The sequence below is a fragment of the Euleptes europaea genome, chromosome 13 (genome assembly GCF_029931775.1).
Source record: "Euleptes europaea isolate rEulEur1 chromosome 13, rEulEur1.hap1, whole genome shotgun sequence".
In the NCBI taxonomy this organism is placed as follows: domain Eukaryota; kingdom Metazoa; phylum Chordata; class Lepidosauria; order Squamata; family Sphaerodactylidae; genus Euleptes; species Euleptes europaea.
In genome coordinates, this window is record NC_079324.1 from 30,202,893 (window position 1) to 30,229,397 (window position 26,505).

The 26,505-nt window shown below is 44.5% G+C and overlaps 2 protein-coding genes across 2 annotated transcripts in view; both read right to left on the bottom strand.

Moving 5' to 3' along the window:
- Positions 1-326: 326 nt before the first annotated feature.
- Positions 327-1,837, bottom strand: LOC130485850 (protein odd-skipped-like). The gene is made up of 2 exons (XM_056858996.1): positions 1,716-1,837; positions 327-503 (listed from the first exon to the last, which is right to left on the bottom strand). Exons 1-2 carry the CDS (start codon positions 1,815-1,817, stop codon positions 327-329), a joined length of 279 nt encoding a protein of 92 aa, XP_056714974.1. The 5' UTR covers positions 1,818-1,837.
- A 2,953-nt stretch (positions 1,838-4,790) lies between these two features.
- PASD1 (PAS domain containing repressor 1) overlaps positions 4,791-26,505 on the bottom strand; it is an 87,829-nt gene continuing 66,114 nt past the window's right edge. Inside the window, exons 10-18 of the mRNA XM_056858997.1 lie at positions 24,062-24,168; positions 20,600-20,747; positions 18,635-18,716; positions 13,017-13,140; positions 11,661-11,764; positions 10,066-10,152; positions 7,147-7,305; positions 5,150-5,365; positions 4,791-5,039 (exon numbers count right to left, since the gene is read on the bottom strand). Coding sequence (XP_056714975.1) covers positions 4,791-5,039; positions 5,150-5,365; positions 7,147-7,305; positions 10,066-10,152; positions 11,661-11,764; positions 13,017-13,140; positions 18,635-18,716; positions 20,600-20,747; positions 24,062-24,168 — 1,276 coding nt within the window. The remainder of the gene's footprint in view (positions 5,040-5,149; positions 5,366-7,146; positions 7,306-10,065; positions 10,153-11,660; positions 11,765-13,016; positions 13,141-18,634; positions 18,717-20,599; positions 20,748-24,061; positions 24,169-26,505) is intronic.

The following is a 26,505-nucleotide window of genomic DNA, read 5'->3' on the forward strand; positions in this document are numbered from 1 at the left end:
ATCCACGTTCCGGCTTCATGCAATTGAAACAATTAATTACAGCAGACCACTGTGGTCCTGTTTTGCTGACCTTGGTATTGTTTCTAAAACACCAAACGCGTTTGAAACTCTGGCAGAGCAAGAACTCCCGCTGCTGCGCTCGGTTCCCACCAGGCCCGCTGTCTGCCTTGGCCGCCGTCCCCTGTGTGTGAGCCTCACTTCTCCAGGTGTACAGGGAAGGCATCTGCTCCTCTGAGCTCGCCCTCTGCACCTTCACCCTCTGCTCAGCACCGCCGCTGCGCCTCCTGAGCATGCGCCCGCCACCGCTGTCTTTCCGGTCCTCAGCCTCAAGGCATTTGCATTTCGGACAGGTCTTGCAAGCCACAAGGCTGGCCCTGCAGGTGGTGGTTCTGTGGCTGCGGGTGGTGGAAATAGTCCATAGTGGCATTCTGCTGCTGCAGGTGAGACGGTTGGAATATGCGCTGGTTTTGGCCTGCCTGGACCGGCTCAGTAGCACCTTGCATCTGCAGAAGAAGAAGAGTTGGTTTTTACATGCCGACTTTCTCCACCACTTAAAGAAGAATCAAACCGGCTTACGATCACCTTCCCTCCCCTTCCCCACAACAGGCACCCTGTAAGGTAGGTGGGGCTGAGAGAGTTCGGAGAGAACTGTGACTAGCCCAAGGTCACCCAGCTGGCTTCATGTGTAGGAGTGGGGAAACAAATCCAGTTCACCAGATCAGCCTCCACCGCTCATGTGGAGGAGAGGGGAATCAAACCCGATTCTCCAGGTCAGAGTCCACCGCCCCAAACCAACACTCTTAACCACTATACCACGCTGGCTTTCCAGAAGAAAGGTCAGTTTCAGAGGTGAGCACAAATAGCCCCTCCCACATACCTGCACCTCTCCTGGCCCCACCTCCCTTGTAGTGACTCCTGGCCTAGAAGGCAGTCTTGAAGAATTAAAGAACCACCTTGCTGACTCAAGACCATGGGTCCATCTAGTGCAGAATTCTGTATCAGACTATGGCCACGTCTTCTGGGAAGCTCAAAAGCAGACCACAAAGTATATCTTCCCTCCTCTTCCAGCATCTGGTATTCAGAGGTTTACTGCCTCTGCATGTGGAGGTTCCATTTGGCTGCCCTGGTTAATACTCAACGCCCCCCCCCCATGACTGCCCATCATCCTTTATTTATTTTTCCAATTTATAACCTGCCCTCCCCAGCCAAAGCCAGGCTCAGAGCGAGTAACAGCATTTAAAATACATCAGTATAATCAAAGGTAAAATTAACCATAAGTTCTAAATTTAAAACAATAAATCCCACTTAAAACTTAAAACTGCAGATGGCGCCTAAGTTACCCTCATGTTGCCAGAGACAAGCGGCAGGTTACCCCTCAGTTAGTATAAAACAATATAAAAGGAGGGAGGATAGGGAGGCCACCAAGATGACATTTGCGGCTGTCCTCAACCGTAGGCCTGGCAGAATAGCTCTGTCCCGCAGGGCCCTGATGTTACCAGACAGAGCATTCCACCAGGCCAGCCAGTCGTCGAGGACAGCTGTACACTTTTAGGGCCAGGGACCACCAGTAGATTGTTATCAGATGATCGTAGAGATCTTCAGGGGTATACCAGGAGAGGCGGTCCCGAAGATACGAAGGTCCCAGGCTGTGTAATTTATGCCCAAACTAGTTGATGTCACCACGTTTTCCCAACCTGTATTACGAACGGCATTACCTGAAGATAGAGGTGATGTTGTTGAACTTGCTGTGGCTGCCACTGGTGGAGGGTGCCTGGGGGATGGTTCTGCTGTGCGGTAACGTTGGCGTGTGGGATCATCACCGAGGGGGTGAGCACAGGGCCTGGGGCAGAGGCGCGAACGGCGGCACACGTGATTGGCTGCATCTGGATGGCAGGAGGCAGGCCCAGCTGCTCCTGAGGAAATCTGCGCGGCAGGAAAGAGTCAAACTTTGATTTAAGAATCTTACAAGTGGAAGAAACGTTACAGTAGTGAGTGGCGACAACCCAATACGGGCTAAACACATGCAGCGGCTTGGAACAAGAAAGCAGAGCACCAGATCCTAAGATGGAAGCTAGCAAGGAGGTCTGATGAGCTGGCAGCTGTGTGACAAGGAGCAGAACCTTGCAGCTGAGAGCTTTGCCCTGGGAACTGGTTCCTCACAAATTAAGTCATGACTTGCAAGTGTGAATGAACCATCACAGACCACAGGTAGAACTTTCACCTGCCCTTGAAACTACCCTTTCACCCCTGAGGTTGAGCTTCTGTTGAAGGTGAACTTAAAAAAAAAAGTCAGATCCCAGATTTCTAGTCCAAGTTTCTCTGAAGCTGTGTTGAAAGTGGGTGGGGCGTTGCCACCTGAAATCTCAGAAGCCAGAAGGGTAAAGTAATGAAATGTTCAGCAGCTGGAAGGCATAGCTTCAGTGCCTTTGACCGGACCACAATTACCAAAACCAGAATATAGCAAAAACTGCAGCATACTCTACATAAGAAAATCAATATACAAATTTGCTGACTTGCATGATCAAGAAATTGCAGGATTTGAGTCATCTGGTTGCAGAATTTTAATTGTTTTTAAGGGAATACACAAGACTCAGGCTATGTTTATATCAGAGGCATGACAGGCAAAGCAACATGTTGCCTGCTGGTGGGCAACTAAGCCATTGGAAGTTTCTGGGTGGTTATAGTAGACCTATCTGGAAGTCACCAGTACATGAACAGTGGCAGCTGGGTCTCTGTCTTCCAGCTGTGCAACACAGCTGGTGCACTTGTATTGTAGTTAAACTGTGGAACTCCCTGCCCCAGGATGCAGTGATGACTGCCAGCTAAGAGGGGAGTGGACATGTTCATGGAGGAGAGGGCTATCCATAGCTACTAGTCAAAATGGATACTAGTCATGATGCATACCTATTCTCTCTAGTATTAGAGGAGCGTGCCTATTATATTAGATCCTTTGAAACAGGATAATGCTGCTGCAGTCGTCTTGTTTGTGGGCTTCCTAGAGGCACCTGGTTGGCCACTGTGTGAACAGACTGCTGGACTTGATGGGCCTTGGTCTGATCGAGCATGGCCTTTCCGACGTTCTTACTAACTGAAGCAGAGGAAAGAAGACATTCTGGGCTACAGCTGCCACCTGAGAGTGTATTAGCAACGATGGGTTCATGAGTGCCCCCCAAATGATGAACCCGTTTCATGGCTAGGAGGGTGCCTTTGGCTTGGCAGGTCACAAGGATTGTAACAGGCTTGTCCTGGGAAGAACACACTCTTGTCTTTTGTGTGGTGATGGACCCTAATTAAGCTCCTGCGCGGAAAGCCCAAGGAACACACTCTCAATGACGATGAAGGCTTACTTGGCTTGCTGTCTGCTAGCACCGCTTTGCAAAGACTGGCTGTTCCCATTTGCGCTGGACATCAAGGGCTGCACAGGCTGATCTAGCAACATCCTGTTGGAAGAGTGACAAGCCACCACAGTGTGGTGAGAATGAGGGAATGCAAACAGCCAGCACAGTGTGGGACTCTTCGCTTGCTTCTGAGTCAATTTAGGCAGGCTAACAAAGGGGTATAAAGGAGGCAATGGGCATTCCTCCCGGTACTGTTTTTGGATTCTTTCTTTAAGCAGCCCTTTGGGGCAACTTGAAATCTGTTTTGCATCCAGCACTACCTAGTCCAATTTAGTCTGCAACCCCACTGGTGTTCCACTTTGAGACTCAACAAGCTTCAGGCTTGAGGCCTCTCCATCATGTCTGGAAACACCCCCTCCCTCCCTTTTCCCAAGCCTGAATCCAATGAAGATTTCCCTGGAGAACTCAAAAAACGTTCTGACAGGTTTGGTGCTGTTTTTCTTGGTCCTAATAAAAGGAACCACTCAACTGTCGCTTGGGGAATTTTGCTACGGACCAACACAGCAACAATCTTGGTCCCTAAAGCAGAAAAAGGGGGTGGGGAGTCTGCCACGGTCTGCATAACAGCCGTGGTGCAAGGCAGATAACTGGAGAAGGGGGGCCACAGTCTTAACATCCTTCCTTGCACCCACCCCAATCTCAGGCTACCATATTTTCATCCTGCCATTCCTCCAGCCGGAGTAGACAGCTCTCTTCTCCTGTGTATCCTCACAAACTCTGAGGCTGAGAGAGTAACTGGCCTCTTCCCCATGGCTAAGTACAGATCTATCAAGCATACCTCCTACTGGCTATTCCCTCACTTACGTTAGTCCACCTGACCAGAGCCCACGCCTTTTCTGTAGCAGCTCCCACTCTACGGAATGGGCTCCCTGTGCAGGTGAGGGTGTCTCCCTCTCTAGAAGTCTTTAGAAGAAGAAGAGTTGGTTTTTATATGCCGACTTTCTCTACCACTTAAGTTAGAATCAAACCGGCTTACAATCCCTTCCCTTCCCTTCCCCACAACAGGCACCCTGTGAGGTGGTTGGGACTGAGAGAGCTCTAAGAGACCTGTGACTAGCCCAAGGTCACCCAGCTGGCTTCATGTGGAGGAGTGGGGAAACAAATCCAGTTCACCAGATTAGCGTCCGCCGCTCATGCGGAGGAGTGGGGAATCAAACCCGGTTCTCCAGATCAGACTCCACCGCTCCAAACCACCGCTCTTAACCACTACACCACGCTGGTTCCCTTTAGGAGGTGCTGCAAGGCCATTGTATTCACTAGTGGTAGGCTCCAGACATGGGAGTGGTGGTGGAAGAGAGGTGTTAATTGTGGATTTGGTCTACTTTTTGTTTGTTTCAGATTTGGATTTGTAAGATGCCGAGAGCCACGAAGGAAAAGCGGGGTATAAATATTTTAATTCAGAAACAAAGAAGTTGTCCAGTACCGTAGACTCCGATCTTGGCTGTAGTCAGGCTGCTGCTGCTGCCTCTCGGTCATTTCAGCCGGCATTGGAGTAGACACAGTGATGGGGCGCGTCTGAGAGAACACCATGGGGTTATTGTAGAGGGGCATTGAAATGCTCATCTGCATTGGCAAGCATGCCTGCTGGATCGGGTTCCCTCTCAGGATGTGCTTTTGCTGCGGTGGCTGCTGTTGCTGTACCTGATACGTTAATGCAAAAGCCTCCATTAGAACAGAGATTAGAGCTAGATAGCTGCTGCTTCTTTTTTAAAGCAGCAATTCATCTGGTACCACGTTAAAAACAAACAAACCTGGGACGACGTGACACAATGTTCCCTGCGGAACTGCCGTGGCGAGGGCGTGCCACAGAATTGCTTGGCTCCCATAAGGCCTTGCTGCTGCAACTTCTTGGGGGCCGCCCCGTGCCTGCTCCCCATTGCTGCTGCTTGTTGCTGAGAAGGCCTTCGTGGGTTCTGGGGTTGCTGCACGTTGTTGAAGACCATTGGCATCGGCTGTTGCATCAACATCTGTTCCAAAACCAGGGCAAAGGGGTGGGGAGATTTTTTAAAAAAAAAAGAAACACCAGTTTTTGTTACGAACAGTGAGCACATGCCCAAACGCCCGACATTAAGCAAGAGCAAAGAGAGCTTCTTGAAAGTGGGCATGTATCAAAAGCATGGGTACAAAATTTCATAGTAAAACAATTCCTACCACAGCCAGAAGGCTGTTAAAGGTAAAGGTAGTCCCCTGTGCAAGGACCTGGTCATTTCTGACCCATGGGGTGATGCCACATCCCGACATTTACTAGGCAGACTATGTTTACGGGGTGGTTTGCCAGTGCCTTCCCCAGTCATCTACACTTTACCCCCAGCAAGCTGGGTACTCATTTTACCGGCCTACACACGTTATTCTAATAACTTCCTGGATCAGTACTCAAAATAACCACTAGATGGCACCCGCCCTTTGGATACATTGCCATCCTAGCGTCATGTTTCCATCCTTAACAGTGAGCAATTCACAACGGATGTTGTCATATTTTAGAGCAAAAGTTGTGCATTTTTTAAGTTTTAAAAATGTCCAGAAACCAAGTATAAATAGCCTTGTTGATCTGAAAGATTCCCATCTCTGCTAGCCAAGAAATGAATAGCCAAGAAAGAGTCTCTGCTCTCTAAAGTATAATCCGAGTTCAGTGGACAGCCATTTAGCAAAGCAGGAAGGTCCTACTTTGGTCAACTGCAGGAAAAACATCTCCAGTGGTCATGATGAAACAGGGATCAAGTTACACAAGAGTACTGAATGAATGGGCTTAAGTACACCCCACTGGAGTGAATCTTTCATTTCAAACAGAGTGATTTTACCATCACGTTGTAAACTGATTTCAGAAAAAATTACACAGTCCTCGTAGTTTGCACTTGTACCTCCCAGGCAATGAAAGGTCATTGTACACAACTTCACCAAACTACCACAAGGACACGGCACCAGGTTCCTGTAGTTAAGCACGGCACACACAAGTTTGGAAACAGGCACCCACCTACGGTGAGTAAGAATCATGTCCGAGAGAATGGGTAAAGAAGCTTTTATAAAAAGCTGGGTCCCTGCTCTTGTTAGGTTACTATTGGCTGATGAGGAGATGTGAACACATGAACAGGCAGATTGGCTTGGGGAAAACTGGCCAGCTTAAAACATGCCTGCATTTATTTGCAAGGCTAATCATAAGGGCCAAATGATACGTGAGATATGTGATGTATGGAATTCCAGATGTCTCATAGCAACCACAGGGGGAGGGGTTGAAGGGGGACATCTGGATTGGGGCAGCAGCACTAGGGAATGTTATGGTTGAATACTTTCTTCCCCACCCCAGCCATTTTTCTTATTCAAAAACCATTGCTAGTTGTTTTTTAATCTCCATTACGGGCAAAAGACAGACACAGTATGGGTATCCGTTCCCCTTCCAGGGCTCAAAGCAATCCCAGGGGAAGGATTTTCAATCAGGTTAATAACATGGAGAGACTTAACCCCTTCCTTCCCCAGTGCCTCAACCCTGATTCAGAGAAAGTCCTGTCAAGATACCTGCAGCCCCAATTATCTGACAAAACGAGATTGGACGCACAAACGCTTATACCCAGGAGGAAAAAAATGTTGGTCTTTAAGGTTTCTGAATTCAAGTTTTGTTCATCTCCTGATTCAGATCATCCTCCCACATGGCTGCTTTTGCTCAAAGGCAAGCACCCCGGCTTCATGTCCCTACGTGCCATGGGAAGTATTTTGATTTGAAGAAGGCGGCCTAGCGAAAGTCATGTCGAGATACCTGTAGGTTGGAGTCGTGCACTAGCATAAGCTGCTCTTTGATGACATGCAGCTCCTCTTGCTGTGTCTTGATGTCAGCTTGCAGGATGCGGGTCCTCTCCTCCAGCTGCTCCTTCAGCTGATGCATCATCCCGATCTGGGCTGGGAAGTGATACACAGGCTGCGGGCACAGAACGGAAGGAAGGGTTACCCCTCTGTACCTTTTGAAAACGGTGGCTACTCAAAGCTACGTATCTGAAAGAACATCAGAACATAAGAAAGGCCCTGCTGGATCAGACCAAGGCCCATCCAGTCCAGCAGTCTGTTCACACAGTGGCCAACCAGATGCCTCTAGGAAGCCCACAAACAAGACGACTGCAGCAGCACCATCCTGCCTGTGTTCCACAGCACCTAAGATAATAGTCATGCTCCTCTGATCCTGGAGAGAATAGGTATGCATCGTGACTAGTATCCATTTTAACTAGTAGCCATGAATACCCCTTTCCTCCATGAACATGTCCACTCCCCTCTTAAACCCTTCTTAAAGCCTTAAAACACTTTCCTCCGTAATCTTATTCTCCTGTTATTTATTTATTTTCCTGTTATTTAATTTACTTAATTTCTAGCCTGTCTTTCTCGCTGAGACTGAAGGCAGATTTTAAAATTTTATATACAAAATCAATGCAACAATGCAGTAAAGCTAGATTACACAGATACTACAAAAAACAAAATAATATATACAATCAACAATGCACTAAAACATAAGAACATAAGAAAGGCCATGCTGAATCAGACCAAGGCCCATCAAGTCCAACAGTCTGTTCACACAGTGGCCAACCAGGTGCCTCTAGGAAGCCTGCAAGCAAGACGACTGCAGCAGCATCCTGCCTGTGTTCTATGGTACCTAATATAATAGGCATGCTCCTCTGATACTGGAGAGAATAGGTATGCATCATGACTAGTATCCATTTTGACTACTAGCCATGGATATCCCTCTCCTCCAGTTTCTCAGTTTATTATTACACTCCTCTGACCAAAGGTCTTGAGCGAAGTCAAAACAAAGACAAAATAAAATACAAGACAGTAAACATTAAAATACAGCATGGTGAATTAAACCCATCTCTGGGGTGTAAAGATGCACATTCTTTTAAAGTACACAGAATTCTCCACTAATCTGCCAAGCACAACTTTGAAGGCTGCTTCCTCCATGAACATGTCCACTCCCCTCTTAAAACCTTCCAAGTTGGCAGCCATCACCACATCCTGGGGCAGGGAGTTCCACAATTTAACTATGTATTATGTGAAGAAATATTTCCTTTTATCATGCCTTTGTTTATGAATTTGAATTATAAAAGCCTTTATGAATTAAAATAACAACAGAAACTAACAAGTCTGACACTGTGCTGACATCCAAAGTGATAAACAAAAGGGGTTTACTTTCACATTACTAGTCAAATTCCAAAAACGCAACACTGGAACTTTCCTTACACAGTTTAGGACCCCCTTGATGAGTATGGAGGGACCACGGTTTTCACTGGCTGTTACCGCACTAGGTATTCCCAGCGATGTATCAAGAGTTTGGAAATGTTATAAAAAATTCTGTTCGCACTTTCAGTGTATTCCCATCGATGTATAGAGAGTTTGAAAATGTAAAAAATACTGTTCGCACTTACTTTGGCCCCTTTAGCTGAGAAGACGTCTTCCAACCATTTTTTAGCCGTGGTATCCAAGAACCCTTTTAAAGCGATGTTTTTTATAACATTTCCAATCTCTTGATACATCGCTGGGAATACCTAGTGTGGTAACATTCACTGTCTACCAAGGACAGCAAAAACCAGGCAGGAGGACCAGAGGATAGCCGGCATCTGCCATGCCATTACCCATATCTGGGATTTTGGCAGTTTCCAAAATATTTCAACTTGTTAAAAGTATAATGTGATTTCTCAAATCCCAAACTCTCTTGCTCTTGTCCTCTTAAAAGACAATCTCCTTGCCAGCCTAGGGTTTCCAAAAACTGATGCATGAAGAAGAAAAGCTGGTTTTTACACCCTGCTTTTCTCTACCGTAAGGAGTCTCAAAGCAGCTAACAATCTCCTTCCCTTCCCCCCCCCCCCAACAGGCACCCTGTGAGGTATGTGGGGCTGAGAGAGCTCTAAAAGAACTGTGACTAGCCCAAGGTCACCCAGCAGGCTTCCCACAGCCACAAGCCTTACCATGAGGTAGTTCACTGTATTTTAATTCTTTATCATCGTAAGCTCTTTTGCTGAATCAGTAAGGGTTAAGATAGTAGGTTATGTCTAAAAATAAAGAACTTCACCAGGCTCTTGCCCATTATAAAAAAAAGTCTATCTTCGCATTCATAAGGAGGAGGAGAAGGAGAAGAAGAAGAGTTGGTTTTTATACCCCAATTTTCTCTACCTTCAAGGAGTCTCAAACCGGCTTACAATCACCCTCCCTTCCTCTCCCCACAGCAGGCACCTTGTGAGGTAGGTGGGGCTGAGAGAGTTTGGAGATGACTGTGACTAGAGACTCGGATTTATAAAAAAGCAAATGAAAAGCTAAGGTTTCAGGATGCAGATTTTATTCATACACCAAACCAGGCCCATTAAGGAAAGAAGTTAGAATGCATCTAGTGCGAGACATCCAAGTTTCTCTCATAATTACAAGAGGCCTCAGAACTTAACTGGATCATTTGTCACAAGAGACGTTCGGCTGCCATTATATTGTCCCTTCTCGCTTCACAACAGTGATTAGTTCTAAGCCATGTGCTTCACGTCACTGTGCTGTGCGTTTCCCTTGCCTCAGATCACTGCCTGGCAGCGGAGGAGGTGGGGGAACCGCCCACTGCAGTGCCGGCAGCTCTGGGTATTATCTAGCCATCTCTCTATCTGCTTGCCACGCAGGCACGTGCAGAGTTGACTGTGTACCGCCGGGGACGTACCATAACTGCTTGCTGTGCGGGAACCGTGGGCTGTGCCATGTGCTGCTGTGTGAGATGCTCAGCGGGCGTATGAGGGGTTATTATGCCCTGTGAAAGAAAAACAGTGGGGTCATAATGCATTCAGCACAAGCGTGAATAGGGTTGGTTGTCTCTCTTTGTAATTACTCCCCCAGAAGATAGTGCATCCAAGGCCTAGTTTCCACAGAACCTGCGTTTGGGATACATCACTTCAGATGGCGGCTCAAAAGGCTGAATGCTCCCCATGCGAAAAATGTACATCACTTCATACAGAAAACTAGCAAGTCAGGGAAAAAACGTATAGCCTGGGTAAGGCTTCCCAAGGCAGGGCAATATTTTCATAAGAATGTCCCCTTTTTAAACCCCTTATTTAGGTCTGAAAACTCCCCAAGCCTACTAGCACTTAAAAACCATCTAGCCTCATGTCTTGGTCATGTTAATGTCGTAAATAAATAAATTTATTTGCGGCTAGTATGCCAGGTAAAACAGAAACTGATCATACAAAGTATATGTTTACGACCAAGGCCAACAAAAATTTGGAAACCACCCAATTTCACATTTCCACAGATCAAGGGAGTACATTGAGGCAATGTACCTTCATTGCTACTGCCCAGTATTTTGCAACCTGGGTGAGTTAATGTCCTATAAATAGTCCTGCCAACTGCTTTTCCAGCCTCTGCTCCTGTGAAGTTTGATTTGCAGGTAAAAGGGCAGGAGATAAATGCTCTGCTCCACGCCATGAAAAACTTCACGTGCCAATTTCAGCAGATAAAATTACTTGCTAAAGGCACAAGAGAAGCTTTAGCCATCCCTCCCATCAGCTGTTAACCCCATTTGCATGCTTTTGTTTGTTTTAAACAGGCACGGGCTGCCTTTCTGCTATGCAAAACACTGAAGACAACTGACCATTAAGCTAAGTCACAGGATTCTCCTCCTGTTCACAGCTCAACTGACCACTAGACTGCCTCATAATTCTAAGATAACACAGCAGTTTCTAGCAATTCTGAAACCGTAATGCAGAAGGAGAAAGAACAAGGCTCAGACTACGCAGGTGGAGAGCCACTCCTCTAGAAAGGGAAGGGCTGCTCTCAGTATTCTGTGGTTGTTGTTCCTCTTTATATCATTGTATCATCTGGGTAATAACACCATGATAGATGGATATCTTTTGGGTTTTTTCTTGCTCACAGAAACCAGAGTGTAACTGATACCAAAGGCACCAATGTATATCTGCTTGCCCGCTGGCATTAAGCACAGGGATGCTGCCAAGAAAAGGTCTTTAAATCATGGCTGGAGACATCTATTTTTCTCTACCCCCTTTTCTTATTTTGCAACACCCACCTCGATGAACATTTCTAGAGAACTCGAAAGCTTGCACACTGTTTTTGTGTCATTTCGGTTGGTCCTAATGGAAAGGTATTACACAAGAACATAAAGCCCTGCTGGATCAGACCAAGGCCCATTGGAATCTGGATGTAAATTATGCTCCCTACTTAAATTCCAGAGAGGTCCCCTTTGTTTATTGAGGCGGATTCCTTCTGTCTGAAATATACCTTTGGAAAGACATGACAGCTACTGACCTGTGTGCTGCTGCTTGAGGCCAGCCGGAGAGGTGTCTTGTCAGACATGGGCAATGATTGTCTGGTAGGGGTGCTGGCATCGGTGCGGCGTATGGATGATGTGGCTGCAAAAGAGAAATGTCCTTTAGGATGGATTATTAAAAAAAAAAAACACTTTCCAGTTAATACCCGATCCTGAGCTTGAGCAGATATGTATTTTGAATATGTATCTTGCCGCCACCAAGGGCCTTTCCAGCACAAACTGCCGTTCTGCCCACAGAAACTTTGTAGAAAGTTAATTTAAAGGCATGTGAGTTGGGGGGGGGAGTGAAGACACAGTACTGCAAAGCTCCTCTCTCCCACACCGCTATGCAGAGATGGGATGTCACACTGCTAACTGGTGGGTGAAACAAGGCTACACTCCGTTGGGCTAAGAATTGCTGCAGTCCAAAATCATCACTGAAGCGCAACAGTGACCCAACATGGAATCATAGAAACAACATGTGCAGAACGGGCTTTCAGGGGCGCAGCAGGAGAATAGTGCCTTACCAGATGAAACTGATGGTCCACTTAGCCCAGCACCCAGTTTCTAACAGTGGTCAGCACTGTGCCTGAGGAAAGGTCATCTCCGGAGACCCCATCCCCAAGCATCTGGTATCAAGAGGTACATTGCCTCTGGAGACATATATTCCATTTAGATGATAGCTGTTTACAAGCCTATTGTCCCCTTTTTAAAAATCCAGGTAGGCAGCACACAGCAAGCGAAGCAATCACAGCAGCTAAAAATCACCAGCAGTAGCATAGAGCATCCAGTGACTAAAGGAAGTTGCCTTATGCCAATCAGATCACTTTTCCTGGCATCATCTACTCTCACTGGCAGCGGCTCTCCTGGGTCTCAAGCCAAGAAATGTCTTTCCCATCACCTTTGGGGATTTGAGGAGGGGCTGTGGCTCAGTGGTAGAGCATCTGCTTGGCATGTAGACAGTCCCAGGTTCAATCCCTGGCATCTCCAGTTAAAGGGACTAGTAGGTGATGTGAAAGACCTCTGCCTGAGACCATGGAGAGCCGCTGCAGTCTGAGTAGATAATACTGACTTTGATGGACCAAGGGTCTGATTCAGTATAAGGCAGCTTCATGTGTGTTCATGTGTGATTTTTTAAATAGAAATTACCAGAGACTGAACCTTGGATCATCTGCATGTAAAGTAGATGCTCTACCCTGAGCTACAACCCCTCTTCCTATGGGCAATGAATCTTGCAGGGAAGAAGGGTAAAATGAGGGTCTTTGGTTCGCTCTGATGCAACTCCAAATATTCATCAACCATTTCAGAATTCCCCCTTGGTGCCATGATGATCAGGAGTTTGAAGTGACACCTACATGCAGAGTCAGAGAGTGCTGTGTGCGAGGATCGGCGGGAACTATGAGATGACACAGACACCCTTTCCCGGGTGGGCTCCTGGTTGGTTACACACTGCCGGATATCAATGAAACTTCCGTGACTCTAACAAAAAAGAGAAAAAGCCAGGAATGAATGTTAGCAGCAGAAGCCAAAATATCAGCATCCCAAAAGCTACATCTTTATGTGTCTTGTCTCTGAGAACATGGACTGGGGTACCCTGAGGGCCAGTTTGAACGCTGAATACATGAACCAAAGCTGTTGAAAAACACATTGCACTTGAGCTATTTATGGTACGATAAAATCAAGATACATGCATCATTTCGTAACCATATAATCAGGTCCGCTTTGCTTCGTACTTGGATGAGATATAAACATATTTTTGAACCAGCAACACCGATGTGGATATCACCCCAAGAAATGTTGACATTACGCCCACTTAGACCGGATAAATTTATTACCTACCAGGATTTAATTAACTGGGAAGGGAAAAAATGCTCACTAAAAGACTTTCAGTTACTTAAAGAAGATTTACAATGGCTTCAATATTGTCAGATTAAATCAGTTTTTACACAAGATTTGAAAAATGGACTCTCTAAAGAAAAATCGCCTTTTCACAAGATGTTACTAGACAATGATACTCAACTGATATCTAAAATGTACAATCTTCTTTTAACAATACATTGTGAGCAGGAGACAATTAAACCAACAATGATTGATTGGGCTCAAAATGTGGGACATGATATTGTTTTAAATAAATGGGAAAGACTATGGTCAAAAGACCTGAAAGGAATAAATGCCCAGTCCGTTCGAGAAAATATCTATAAAATGATGTATAGATGGCATTTAACACCCAAGAAAATTGCAAGGATTTATAAAATGACGTCCCCTAAATGTTGGAAATGTAATAAGGAAGTTGGTTCTTTTTACCATATGTGGTGGACCTGTGACAAAGCCAAAGATTTTTGGGATATGATTTATAATGAGCTAAGACTGATATTACAAAAAAATATACCCAAAATACCAGAAATGATGCTATTAAGTATGATACCTGATGACTTGTCAACGCAAAGAAATTTCTTGATTTATGCTACAACAGTTGCAAGACTGCTTTATGCAGCAAAATGGAAAGGGGCAGATATTCCCAGGAAAAAAGACTGGATTATGAAAATGTTTGAACTGGTGGAAATGGCAAAACTTACAGCTACCTTAAATCAAAAAGGCAATGTTCAATTTATGGGGGAATGGGAGGCTTGGATGAAATATTGTGAATATGAATTAAAACTGGGAAAAATGGAAGAATATCTTTTAATCTGATCTAGATGACATTTTTAATATTAAGAGTTATAACCATTTATATCAATAGAGTATGTTATATTAAAGTTAAATGAATTTCAAATGGGTTTAAGAACAATTAAGATCAGAACATATCACGTTGGGATAAAAATACTTTATTAAGAGGCGGACAGAGGTGATGGGGAAGTCAAAGAAATTTCCCTTGTTTTTCTTTCTCTTTGAAATGTTTATATGTTTTTGATTGTTATGGAAAATTTCTATTATAAAAACCAATAAAAAATTAAAAAAAAAAAAACACATTGCACTTGAGATGACGTGAAAAGCCTATCTGGTGTCTGTAGCTGGAAATGTGGAACGGAGATGCCAGAAACTTGTGCCAAACAACCCTCTCACCTAGGGAAAATTTTAAAAATCTTCCTTTCAAAAAACATTTTAAAAATTATGTCCCACTTTTCTACCTTATGGGTCCCAAAGTGGCTTATCACGGCATACTCCCTCCCTCCACTTATCAATTAATCAATCTTTGTTATAATCACAGATCAGCCAAGTTTGACACACTCCATCACGGGATGATTCTTTTCACGTGGCTCAGTTCCAAGTGAATGGGGGTAGGGGAGGAGAATGATTGGAATCCACACCTGAGACCATACACAAATATGAATAAGTAACTATATAAGCAATTTTACAAGTACTGCGCAAAAACCACAACAGTCAGACTCTCTGTAATTGCTTTCAAATGCTCAGAAAAGGGCAAGACGACTCAGAGATACTGTCAAGAGAGAATCCATCTTGGAGGAATTTTCCAGCTCAAAGTTTTCCCCTGACTCTTTGCAGGAGCGGACTGCACTCCCCTACAGTGGCCCCTTTTCCAGGACGAGTTCTCAGGCCGGCTAAATTAGCTCATGAAGTTCAGCTGTGGATCTGGTAAGGGGGGGGGGATCATTCTCACCCTGGAAAGTTCCACAGACAGGGCTCCATGATTGGTTGAAAAGACCAGGAGGTTAGGGCCCGCTTTCTCCGTAACTGTAGCCAATGAGAAGAACATTTTTCCACCCGTTCCCCCTTACCCCTCCTTGCTGCCAAGAAGACACTTGTATTAAACTCTGGAAACTGCCTTGAGAACCAATTATGCTGTATTAAGACTCCAGTAAACAGATAGTGTAGACCAGGGGTGTCAAACATATGGCCCGAGGGCCAGATCTGGCCCCTTGAGAGCTCTCATCTGGCCTGCGAGCCAGCCAAGGCAGCCAACCCCCCATCCCAATCTGGGCTGGCGAGGCATGGCCCGACCTGACCAAGTGACATTTATGTCATATCCAGCCCTCGTAACAAATGAGTTCGACACCCCTGGTGTAGACAACTAGGGAAGGCAATGGCAAACCACCCCGTAAACATAAGTCTGCCTAGTAAACGTAGTGATGTGACATCACCCCATGGGTCAGTAATGACCCGGTACTTGCACAGGGGACTACCTTTACTTTACTTAAGTGGACAGCTGGTCAGCTTTATTATTTTCTGTGCATCCTGCTACCATTGAACTGTATGCCTTGTTTTTGATATCTTTTGTAATAGTCTTCAAATAAAGCCTTATTTAGCTTTACAGTTTTATTCAAGGAGTCACAGGTATCAAATCCAGGTGAGCCTGGTTGCGTTACTGCACCATGGCGGCGACTGCCGTGACAGATACCTAATTCAAAGAGGCTACAGAAAGCTCCATTGGATGTTTCCCTAGCATCTTGCTATTAAAACACTGGCCAAGGTTTATTTTTAAAATGTTAACTGAGTTGACCCTATTAATTGGGCAGGCATGACGATGATGACGTCAAATTGATTATTTAAAAAGACAATGGAAAGTGTCACTGTGGTCACAGTCCTTCCCTCCCTCTGGACAGCACTGTGCCCAGCTTTTCAAACACATCAGTGATCTATAGGAAAACAAAACAAACCGATAAATCATTTCTTTGCTTCTAATCTTTGTCTGGCCAAAACTGGTGAGTCTGCAGAAAAGCACCACTGATGTTGTGGTCTGAAATGATGCCCGCTCTGTTACTTGCCCCTGGTCATTTCTTTGCACACCTGGGCAGTAATGATACGCACGCACAGCTATGAGCTGGCTGATTTGGTCACTGTGAACATGTAGAAGGGCCCAAAAATGTCAATAGCTTTTAAATGACTGTCGCTGGTCTCCTGAATGTGCTGTTTGCAAATAGCACTAGGGTTTGAGTGCTGGCAAGTCAGATGGAAGCAGCAACAGTTTTGAGGTTCTGAATGGACAGTGAGAGAGAGAGAGAGAGAGAGAGAGAGAGAGAGAGAGGCAGAGAGGCAGAGGCAGAGAGGCAGAGAGAGAACTCACACAGATGCGATGGTAGAAATTCAATAAGCAGAGCCAGCATTTCTTTTTTTCTAAAAACAAGCTGCATGTTCTATTGTTACTGGAATCATACAAGTGGCTAAACTACAAGTGGTTTCACTATTATCATGAATTAGTCCTTTGGTGTTGTCCTACTGAAAATTGCTTTTGCCTTCACTTGAATGTTTTATATACATGAATGTTCTGGTCATTGACCGTAATAACAATAAAAGTATAAAGTTTAACGTGCACATGGACCTGATCTGGATCAGAACAGTAGTGAGTGGGAAAAGGGGGTCAAGCCTTCCCTATCCTCCTGCACCATTTCCCCCTAAATAAAACGGCTCCAAGGAGCTGCTGCTAAGTTAGGGAAAGCCCTTAATTCCCCTTCCCACATCAGGCCATCCTTAAGCTTAAAACCTCTTCCCTCGTATAGCAGCCCTGATCTGGATCACATGTTTTTAGAGAAAAAGAAATTCTGGGAGCTCCATTCATAGAACATCCCAGTCCATTGAAGTACATTAGAGAGAGAGAGTGAGCTGAGAGTCCTTAGTTGGAGTGAGTCAGTCCTGGGAAGGATGTAAAAGTTGCTCTCTGGGAATCAGATTCTCTGGGGACTCTGCTTTCTCTCCATTCAGTGTTTTGGTTGTACATTTGTAAATAAAAGATGTAAGTCTTCTCGGAGTTTCTCGCTGTTTTGGACAGCGGAGGAGCGTGGAGCAATACTATACGCCCATTCAGAGTTCAGGTGTGGGAAACTGGCTCGACATACCAAATGCCTGGGATTCTAAGGCATGAGAAGACTCCCCACACTGAGAATTGGGGAGATATTCTGTTATAGGAGGACTATGGCTTAGAGAGCGTAAGGCTATTCCTTGACCCCATGCACAGAATCAAGGAGAATGAAGGGTTTGCTCACAGCAGTTAGTGCAACTGTATCATTTTGCCATTATCATAAAACCTGGCATGATCAGAACATGTTGTAAGCTCTTCTTGGAATGTTGAAAACATGTTGATAGTCCATGGAGCTAATCAATTAAACTGGGGGCAGGGCCAATTCACACATGCATGAGCCATCATTTGATTTCTTAACACTAGGTGGTTGGCACTGAATTGTGAGAACTGGCTCCACGGGGCGGGGGAAGGATTACACTTGAGATGAGGTCCAGCAATAGACACATTCTTTTTGCAAAGTTTGATCAGCGATGGCTTTTAGATATGCAAGTCACCACTTGATGCTATTGCTGAAGCTCTGAAGGAGGATTCCTGTGGGTGTGCTCACGCAGAAGACGCATTAAAAAGTGACATCAGAATATGGCACAATACTTATCTCTTCTAGAAAGAAGGCATGCACATTTTGATTTCGGAAACCTGTCCTATGCCAATTTGCAACTTCCTTCTCAAACAGATCAAGGTTCCTACAAGGTTCCGATCTTGCAAAAATAAAATGGGATATCTTCTCCCCCTTTACCAAGCACAAGAAGAGATCTGGCAGCATGAACACAGGTGCCACATTATTATATGAGACTTCTGAAGGCCATCTTTATAACAAAAAAACAAAAATCTTCATCTGAAAGAAGGCATGCAAATTTTGATTTCAGAAACCTAGCTTATGCCAACCTCTCCTATGCCCTTGAAATTAAAATCCTTGCCAGCTTAGTCACAGTTCTCTTAGAGCTCTCTCAGCCCCACCTATCTCACAGAGTGTCTTTTGAAGGGAAGGGAAGGGAGGAGAAGGGAAGGTGATTGTAAACCGGGTTGGTTCTTTCTTAAGTGGTAGAGAAAGCCAACTCTTCTTCTTAAATGAATACAAAGAAGTAAAAACAAAATGGACCCCTTCATTCCCCCCCACCCAAAAATGTTTGTCACAGCTGCAAATATTTTGAATACTGACACACACATGTGAGTGCACAAATACACACAAATACTGTTTGCTTATTCCAAACGCAATACCTTCAAAGATGAAGATGCTAGTTCAATGGACGACTCCTCAAGGCCAAGATCTCTTCTTCTTTCAGCTCGAACCTCAGCATAACTAAATTCAGAAACATCAGAAAGGATAAAAAACAGGTCAGAGAAGGTTACAGTGCAACAAACGCACATTTTGTTTTCTGTTGGCAGTGCATAATTCATATATATTCCTTCAAAGCTGCACTTCTGTTGTAGAAACAATACATTTTCCCAGCAATAACAATGCAATATTTTTGGGAAAATACCATTATTTCACCAGAAAGCACACTTATTCTAATTAGAACTTCTGTGTGGAATGTGGTTCCACAAATGTGGAAGGCGCCTTTTGGCTACTGCTTGTGACAAGAGGGGCTCTGCAAAGAACGGCTGCTGATCCTGATCTAGCTGTATGGAAACGTTTTTCAAACTTTCTGCCTTCAGGCAAACCTTTTCACATTGACTTGTATGTCTTGGCTTCTTCATGTCAGCCTGCATGCTTACTGCTTGATCTTTGTCATCTGCTTTGGGTAAGATTTTGGAGAGGCAGGCTAGAAATATCTATATATCTTCGGATCTTTGTCCAAAGCATTGTAATTATGCCAATAAAGGTATGTGTATAATTTTTTTTTAAAAAAATATCTATATATCTGATAGCGACGTGTGGCCCCCCATCTGCGGATACCTAAATCTGCAGATCAGGGCCACACTAACCCTAAACTTGGCAAACTAGGTTTGCAGAAAAATCTGAAATGTTAAAAATATATATTGGGGGTTTCAATTCCCCCCAAATTAAAAATAGAACTGGCAGCAGCCGCCGCAGAGGGACACTCTGGGCCCGGCCACAGCAGACACCGGGAGCCACACCATGCTTAGCGACAGGAGGGAGATGGGATTCCCCCAATGAATCTTGCGACCCCCCCCCCCACTTGTTTTAAATAAATGCCTAAGACAGACCTATGAGACTATCTAGCTCCGGGTTGTCTACTCAGATTGGCAATGATTCTCCAGGATCTTGGGCAGAGAAATATTGTCCTCAAACCCCTACTTCCTGGGATTCTTTCATGGAAGATGTGAAAGGCAAAGGGGCTGTGGCTCAGTGGCTTTACATGCAGAAGGTCCCAGGTTCGATCCTTGGCATCACCAGTGGAAAGGACCAGGCAGTAGATGATGTGAAAGACCACTAACTGTGACTCTGGAGATCTGCTGCCATTCTAAGTAGCTGTGCCTGGCAGTGGCTCTCCAGGATCTGTGGCAGCAATTAGGTTGCCAACAGGTCTGGAGAAAAATGTTCTTTTCCTTTGATAAAGGTTTTATGCATGGAAATGGACAGCTGAGGCTTTTCGTGACACGGAGGTAAATAAAATCCTATTAAGCCTCTATTAAAGGGGCTGGACATTTTTTCTTTCAGGCAGTTGGCCATCCCAAGCAGAAAAAGGGCTAAACCTAACCTGATATCATTTAACTGGACATGTCTAGAATTGAATCAGGGATGCTCTGTAAGCATTCTACCTCTGAGCTAAAAAAAGCTAAGTGTTTCCAGAGTTTCTGGAAGCACAGTTTGAAAAGCCGCAGCTCAAAGTGTGCATGGGGGGTGTCATTTAAATTAAGTATTATGTTGCTAACAAATAACACAGCGGCAGCTAAAGCATCTAGCCATTTAATTTTTTTAACTTTGTTAAAAAAATGTGTCGTTGTCTGGTTTTTAGTTTTTCATCTATCCGTAAAATCTCTAGGAAAGGGGAAAGAATCAGCACATAGTAACACTAGCAGCCAGCACTGCTTCCAGGCCTCTGGTTTGGCTGCCAAAGAAATGAGTAATGAAAACACAGCGACATTCTCTGCCCCCAATTCTCAACCATAATCATTTTATATAATTGAGTGCCTCAGCGAGCCAATACACACAGCCAAATATTTGAACACACAGAGTTATGGTTGAAGGCACAGATGAAGTTCAGGACATTTTCTTACCTAACTACCGTGTGGGTACAGACAATAAACTCAGGCTTGGAGTTCCATTGATGGTAAGTGATGTAATAATGGGTTTGCAGCCATATCCATTGCTGGCCCTTGGTCAAGAATCGATAGTAGCAAGACTTTCCTTTTCCAAACTGCATCACTGTATAGAAAAAAATCATTTTAATAACACCAACACATTAACGGCATTTGTAATGTTTGATCTGAGGAAGTGTTAATACTCTCCCCCCACCCCCGGTGTGTGCACAAAAAAAGAGAAGCAGCCCTCCCCACACACACATGATACAAGCCTGCACACTGGGGGAATTCTGATGCTTTGGCTCTCCAAACATTAGCAGACAACCCCAAAGCTTAGAGCAGCCCTTATGTCCCTACAGTTTCAAACAATGCCAACGGATGCATTGACTGGGCGTTATTGCTGAATTCCAAAAGACCAACGTTTTTGCATCTGTGGAACATCTGCTCTGGAGGACTTATACCACTACTTATTTGAATGCCCTCTATATGTGGAATCCAAGGCTAAATTTCTTGCCGGGTTGGTTTCTGGCATAAACACTTGTCCTAGTGCCGAGAAACTAGTATTTCTGTTAAAAGATACCGATGGGTTTGTTTCTCATAGGACTGCCCTGTATGCTCTGGCAGCAAAGAAAATAAGGGCCAATATGGCTGCTAAGGGAGCTGATCCTTCAAGTTGATTTTAATGGTCGCTAGGTCCCATTAACCAATTGGGACACCACCACAATTTTTAGTTATTATTTTTTGTTGTTGTTTTTGTATGCATCGATTTAGCATAGTTTTATTATGTATATTTATTATTAATCAAGAATTGTATTAACGTAGTATTTCCTTTTATTATGTATCTATGGTATCCTTGACATGTTTGTAATGGCCTATGGCTAAATGCGAATAAAACCATTCATTCATTCAGACAACCCCAGACAAACACACACCTCCTCCTGCCAAACAGCTTTTGTTCCCTGAGTTTAAAATGCTGCATGGGGCATTAGTATTCATAAACGTTGCCAGTTTACAGAGCAGAGATCTGCCCTGTACTCATGCACCCCCTTTCAGACACAGCTACCTTAAAGTCAGGAGTATGGCCGCAGGCAGAAACCTTATTCGAAAACAAAATCCAACAGAGTGAACTACAGCCAGGTCAAAGGTTTGCAAGCTTTTGCGCTTTGGTCTATTCAAACATCAGCTAAAATATTCTGAGATGGGAGTTAAACTTGCCAGGTTGCAGACTGGAGCTCTGTTCTGTTTCTTTAGGCCTGCCCCATCTTGTGACCCACCAAGCTGACACTGGTGCCTCAATAAGCTTCCAAGTTTTGCTGCCTGTCTAGTACTACCAAAAAAAACACCCGGCAAACTACAACTGGTGTAGCTGGTGAAACAAGCTTGACTCATAGGGGGCTTTCACACATGCTGAATAATGCACTTTCAATGCACTTTAACGATCATTTGCAAGTGGATTTTGCCATTTCACACAGTAAAATCCAGCTGCAAAATGCATTGAAAGTTGATTGAAAGTGCATTATTTGGTATGTTTGAAAACACGCATATTGTGCAGTCAACTGCTTTAAAACATCCCTTGCTTGCTGTGCAGCGGGCCACAAGTTCGGGTCACCTCAAGTAGGGGAGACAGGGAGGACAGAACCAGACATGGAATGGTGGGAGATGCCACAGCCTTGATCGGTGGCTTGAAAGCGACTGTTGTGGAACTCCACATTGCAACCTGACAACCCTTCATAGAGGTTACTGGGAAGAGCCCTCTGCTGGCCCTTCAGGGATTAAAAAGCACAAACGCAGCAGAAGAACCACATCGAGCTCCACATCGTCCGTAGATAAAGCACATTTTGCAAAAAGACCCAGGTCTCTAATTTTATAGGGAACTGATCCAGGTAAGAGCAACTCCTGGAACTTATCACAGCTTGGGGAAGCAGGGAGCACGTAACAGTATACAGCTGCTAGATGCTGAAAACTCATGTAAAACCTCCACTATACCATGCCAAGTAATGAAAACGCAAACTTTTTTTTTATCCCAGTCGATTTACACTAGCTGCCACCCAGGTCCTTTGCCTGTACAGAAAGCCAGTGTCCTGAAATTAAGCAGCCAGAGCTTTTCCTGGAATGGGGACAGAGGAAAGCTTCGCCCGCTAAATTCTGGTATGTTTAGCTGCTGTTCAAAAGCTCAAGAGCAGGAAAAACAGTGGCAGCTCTTCCCAAAGTACAAGTGGGTGGCCAAATTGCAGAAACATGGCAGGGTATGGACAGATCCAAGGAGAGCTAAAAGAGAAACTTGCCACACACACACAAAACACACAAAACCCTTGGCAGCAAGTTAAGTATGCCTCTTTAATCTGGTTAATGAGAACATCCAGCACACTCTGTAACAGGTCATGCAATCCAGATAGTGCCAGGAGAGTTAGGGCCGCCTCTGCTGCTGCGGAGATCAGTTTAATTCTTCTTATTCCAAGCCAGCAGCAAAAGGCATCAGTTGCCTCACTCTGGTTCTAATGCGTCAATCAAATGCACCCAGGGCTCGATTTAGTTGTCTGTAGTTACTAGGTCCAAAAGAGAACTTCCCCAGTGTAACCTTAAGCAAATTCTGAAGGATGTACAAAAGAAGGGAGATGCTCACAGGCTAGCACACAAGGTAGTGCTATGGGATGGTAAGGAGCTTATCACCTGATCTATGTCACCATCACCAGATACTGTAAGAAATCTGATCAGGATGGGAAATAACACAGGTCTGCATTAAGACATCTTGCTAAGCCAGAGCTTGTGTAACAAAGGCTGCGCTAACACGTCATTGGATATTGCACAATCATTTGCCTTGTATCGTTTAGGCTGCTTCCATGTATCGTTGGATACTGGTGCTGTCACTACACCATAGCAATTGACTGGATTTTCCCAGTTTGGACAAGACACCCCTGTTGTCTTATCCCCATAATGCAGATAGAGAAACTGAGACACATGGCCCAGTTCACAAGTTCCAGTGAATGCAAGTTCAATCCACGTACAGTTTGAAATTGGGTAATTTTCACAATACATTCAACACATGTACAGCTGAACATGTGATACAAACCCAGACTTATCCAGGTACTGGTCACTGGTTTCAGTTGCAAAGTGAATGCACGCTGGCCCTTTCTTACAGACACACGCATGTTCATTGTAACATGTGAACAGGGCCAGTATGACTTGTCTATGGTCACCAAGTGACCTCATGACTGAGGTGAGATCTTCTGAACTGCCTGGGTTGCAGCTTATTCTCTGAACCACTATGCCATACCATAAATCCCTAGTGAGACGAGAACTAATATTATTTTACAGGAACAAAGTTCAATCTTTTTGTTTGGCTACAGTGGTTTGCATAGGTAACCTAAATAGGAAAGAAACCAGCAGTGTTAAAATTATATCGGCAATTCTATGCCAGCAATGGGAATAGTCACTTACAGTGTTCATGGCACCTAGCAAGAATCTCCAGGTCATCAGCATGGTAATAGTCGTAACCCGAAGTCCCGAGCACCTCGAAGGGTAAGTAACCTATAATAGGTGGGGCTCTGGAAACAGAAACAAAGACAAATCAATACGTACACATGAACACATGAAGCTGCCTTATACTGAATCAGACCCTTGGTCCATCAAAGTCAGTATTGTCTACTCAGACTGGCAGTGGCTCACCAGGATCTCGGGCAGAGGTCTTTCACATCACCTACTTGCCTTGTCCCTTGAATTGGGGATTGAACCTGGACCTTCTGCATGCCAAGCAGAGGCTCTACCACTGAGCCACGGCCCCTCCCCAAGTTCCCAAAGCTCGGCACTGTGTTATTTTGGGAGCTTTTTAGCAAGTAAAAAAACAAACACCCCGCCACTGCCTTCCACCAAATGCATTATTATAAAACTTTTTTTATTTGGCCTTGCAAAAAACGTTTTGACGAATCAACCAACCTTGGTCACACAGAGAGCTAACGAGGAGATTGTACAAGAGAATGAATGTTAATGTAAAAGTAGCACAGATTCTTGTCTCATCTACAAGCCTAACAGGGTTATTGTGGCATGGCTTTTCCAGGCCTAGAGGCCACTTCATCAGATGCAAGTGGGCAGCAGTCTGTCAAAGCTTATGCAAGAGTAAATCTGTTCATCTTTCAGGCACTGAAAGATTCTTTTTATGTTTCTGCTGCAACAGAATCACAAAGCTACCCAGTGACTATAGTTTAATTGTTTTGATTACACATAAAAAGCAGGCTGAATTATGTCTCAGGACATAAGCAAATAGGAAGCAGAAAAGTTTGTGATTTGTAAGCCATAACTGGAACCCCAATACATACTTGTGCCTTTATGGCTTTTGGCTAACAAAGCTTTTGCCTTGACTTTCTGATGAGATTACTAGAAACCTTTAGTTCTGGTCAAATACTCTTTTAGTGCTGTGCAGAGGAACATGAATGACAGCTTTTATGTATTGAGGAAATAGTTAATGCTCCTAAAATTACAGCACTGGCAAGAACAAGCTGGAGGCATTATTGCATAATGGTGGAAAAAACATCCCTCTTGTGCTTCCTTTCTTCCAGCTGGCTCTCAATACTTTATGGTGGCAGGCAAATGTTATAAAGTGACCTACAAATGGGTTAACAGTCATCAGCAGGAAATTACACACAAAAAAAACGCTCATAAAAACACAAAGTAATTAAGACCACATAGAAAAGCACGCAAGCACTGGAGAATACACAAAACATTAATCTGCTGTTTATAAAAGGGAAAGAGAAATCTGAAAAACACTATGGGATTTATTTATTTATTAAGGTGTATACCTTGGGGCCAAACCAGACACAGATGCTGGAAGGTCTGTGGACTTCCGGTGCTGACGCTGGGCTGATTGCCACGTCCTCCCAGGGGCTCCTGGGGAGAATCCAAGTTTGCGTGTAATTTGGGGTGTTTTACCGCACCCCAATCCAGCCCTTGCAAGTGGGCTGAGAAGCAGGAATTCCCTGCAGCCATATATGCGGTTTGATCTCCTGAATACTCCGAGGAAGCTTTATTAAGTCCCCCGGAGTTTCAGACGTTTGATCCCGTGGGCACGAAGGAATTGAAATCGCCAGCGCGCAACTTCGGCTTTAGAATCTACCCTCCAGCACCTTATAAACATCATAAGGACTACATCAAGATTATAACCTCACCTCCAGACGCCCAAGTGAGTAGATAAGAATCCTTTGCTTTTCACTGGCGTTATCGAATAACAGGGGGTTGAAGAAAATATTCCTGGTAACCGTTTCCCTCCCTTAATTGAACTGGATGATTTTGCTGCATGAGATCCATCAGACAAAGCAGCAGGAGCCTTATCAAACTGATCAACTTAAACTAAAACAACGAGCTTGAATGATTGACGTAAGATCTGCCAATCCGACGCGTTCTTAAAGGAAGGGGAGGGAGAAACCTTTGAGAATTTGCTTGGGGTAAAAAAGGTCCTCCAGCCACGTTTTACAACAAAGAGGATTTCTTGACCGGAAGACTCTGTGCTTCATTCAATATCCCTCTCTATTGTTCTACAAGCAAATCAACAGGAAGAAGGTCGTAGGACCGGAAATTCGTCTTACTCGTGTTACACCAAAACCATTCCTGAAGGTAACAACCATAGAGAAGAGACGATAGAAGGTCCGCGATGAGGCAACTCCTGGAATACTTCCTGGTTCTGCCGATCTAGAGCGTCTGGTAAAACTCGTTGGTATTTTCAACTTTAAAAAGTTATTTTAAGCTTAAATACTCACTTCTTCAACCCGAAAAAGATATTAAGCTGGTCAATGAAATATTCTCTATCAACTACATGTAATGGACTCCTGCTAGATGACCATCAATTTTTTAACTAAGTTACATATGTAAATGTCTGGAACCTCTCCCTGATC

What these genes read in the sequence shown, in the direction of transcription:
- LOC130485850 (XM_056858996.1), bottom strand. Translation starts at nt 1,817, where the DNA reads ATGATCCCACACGCCAACGTTACCGCACAGCAGAACCATCCCCCAGGC. An exon ending in AACATCACCTCTATCTTCAG is followed by an intron (nt 504 to 1,715) that starts GTAATGCCGTTC and finishes CTTCTTCTGCAG; the next exon opens with ATGCAAGGTGCTACTGAGCC.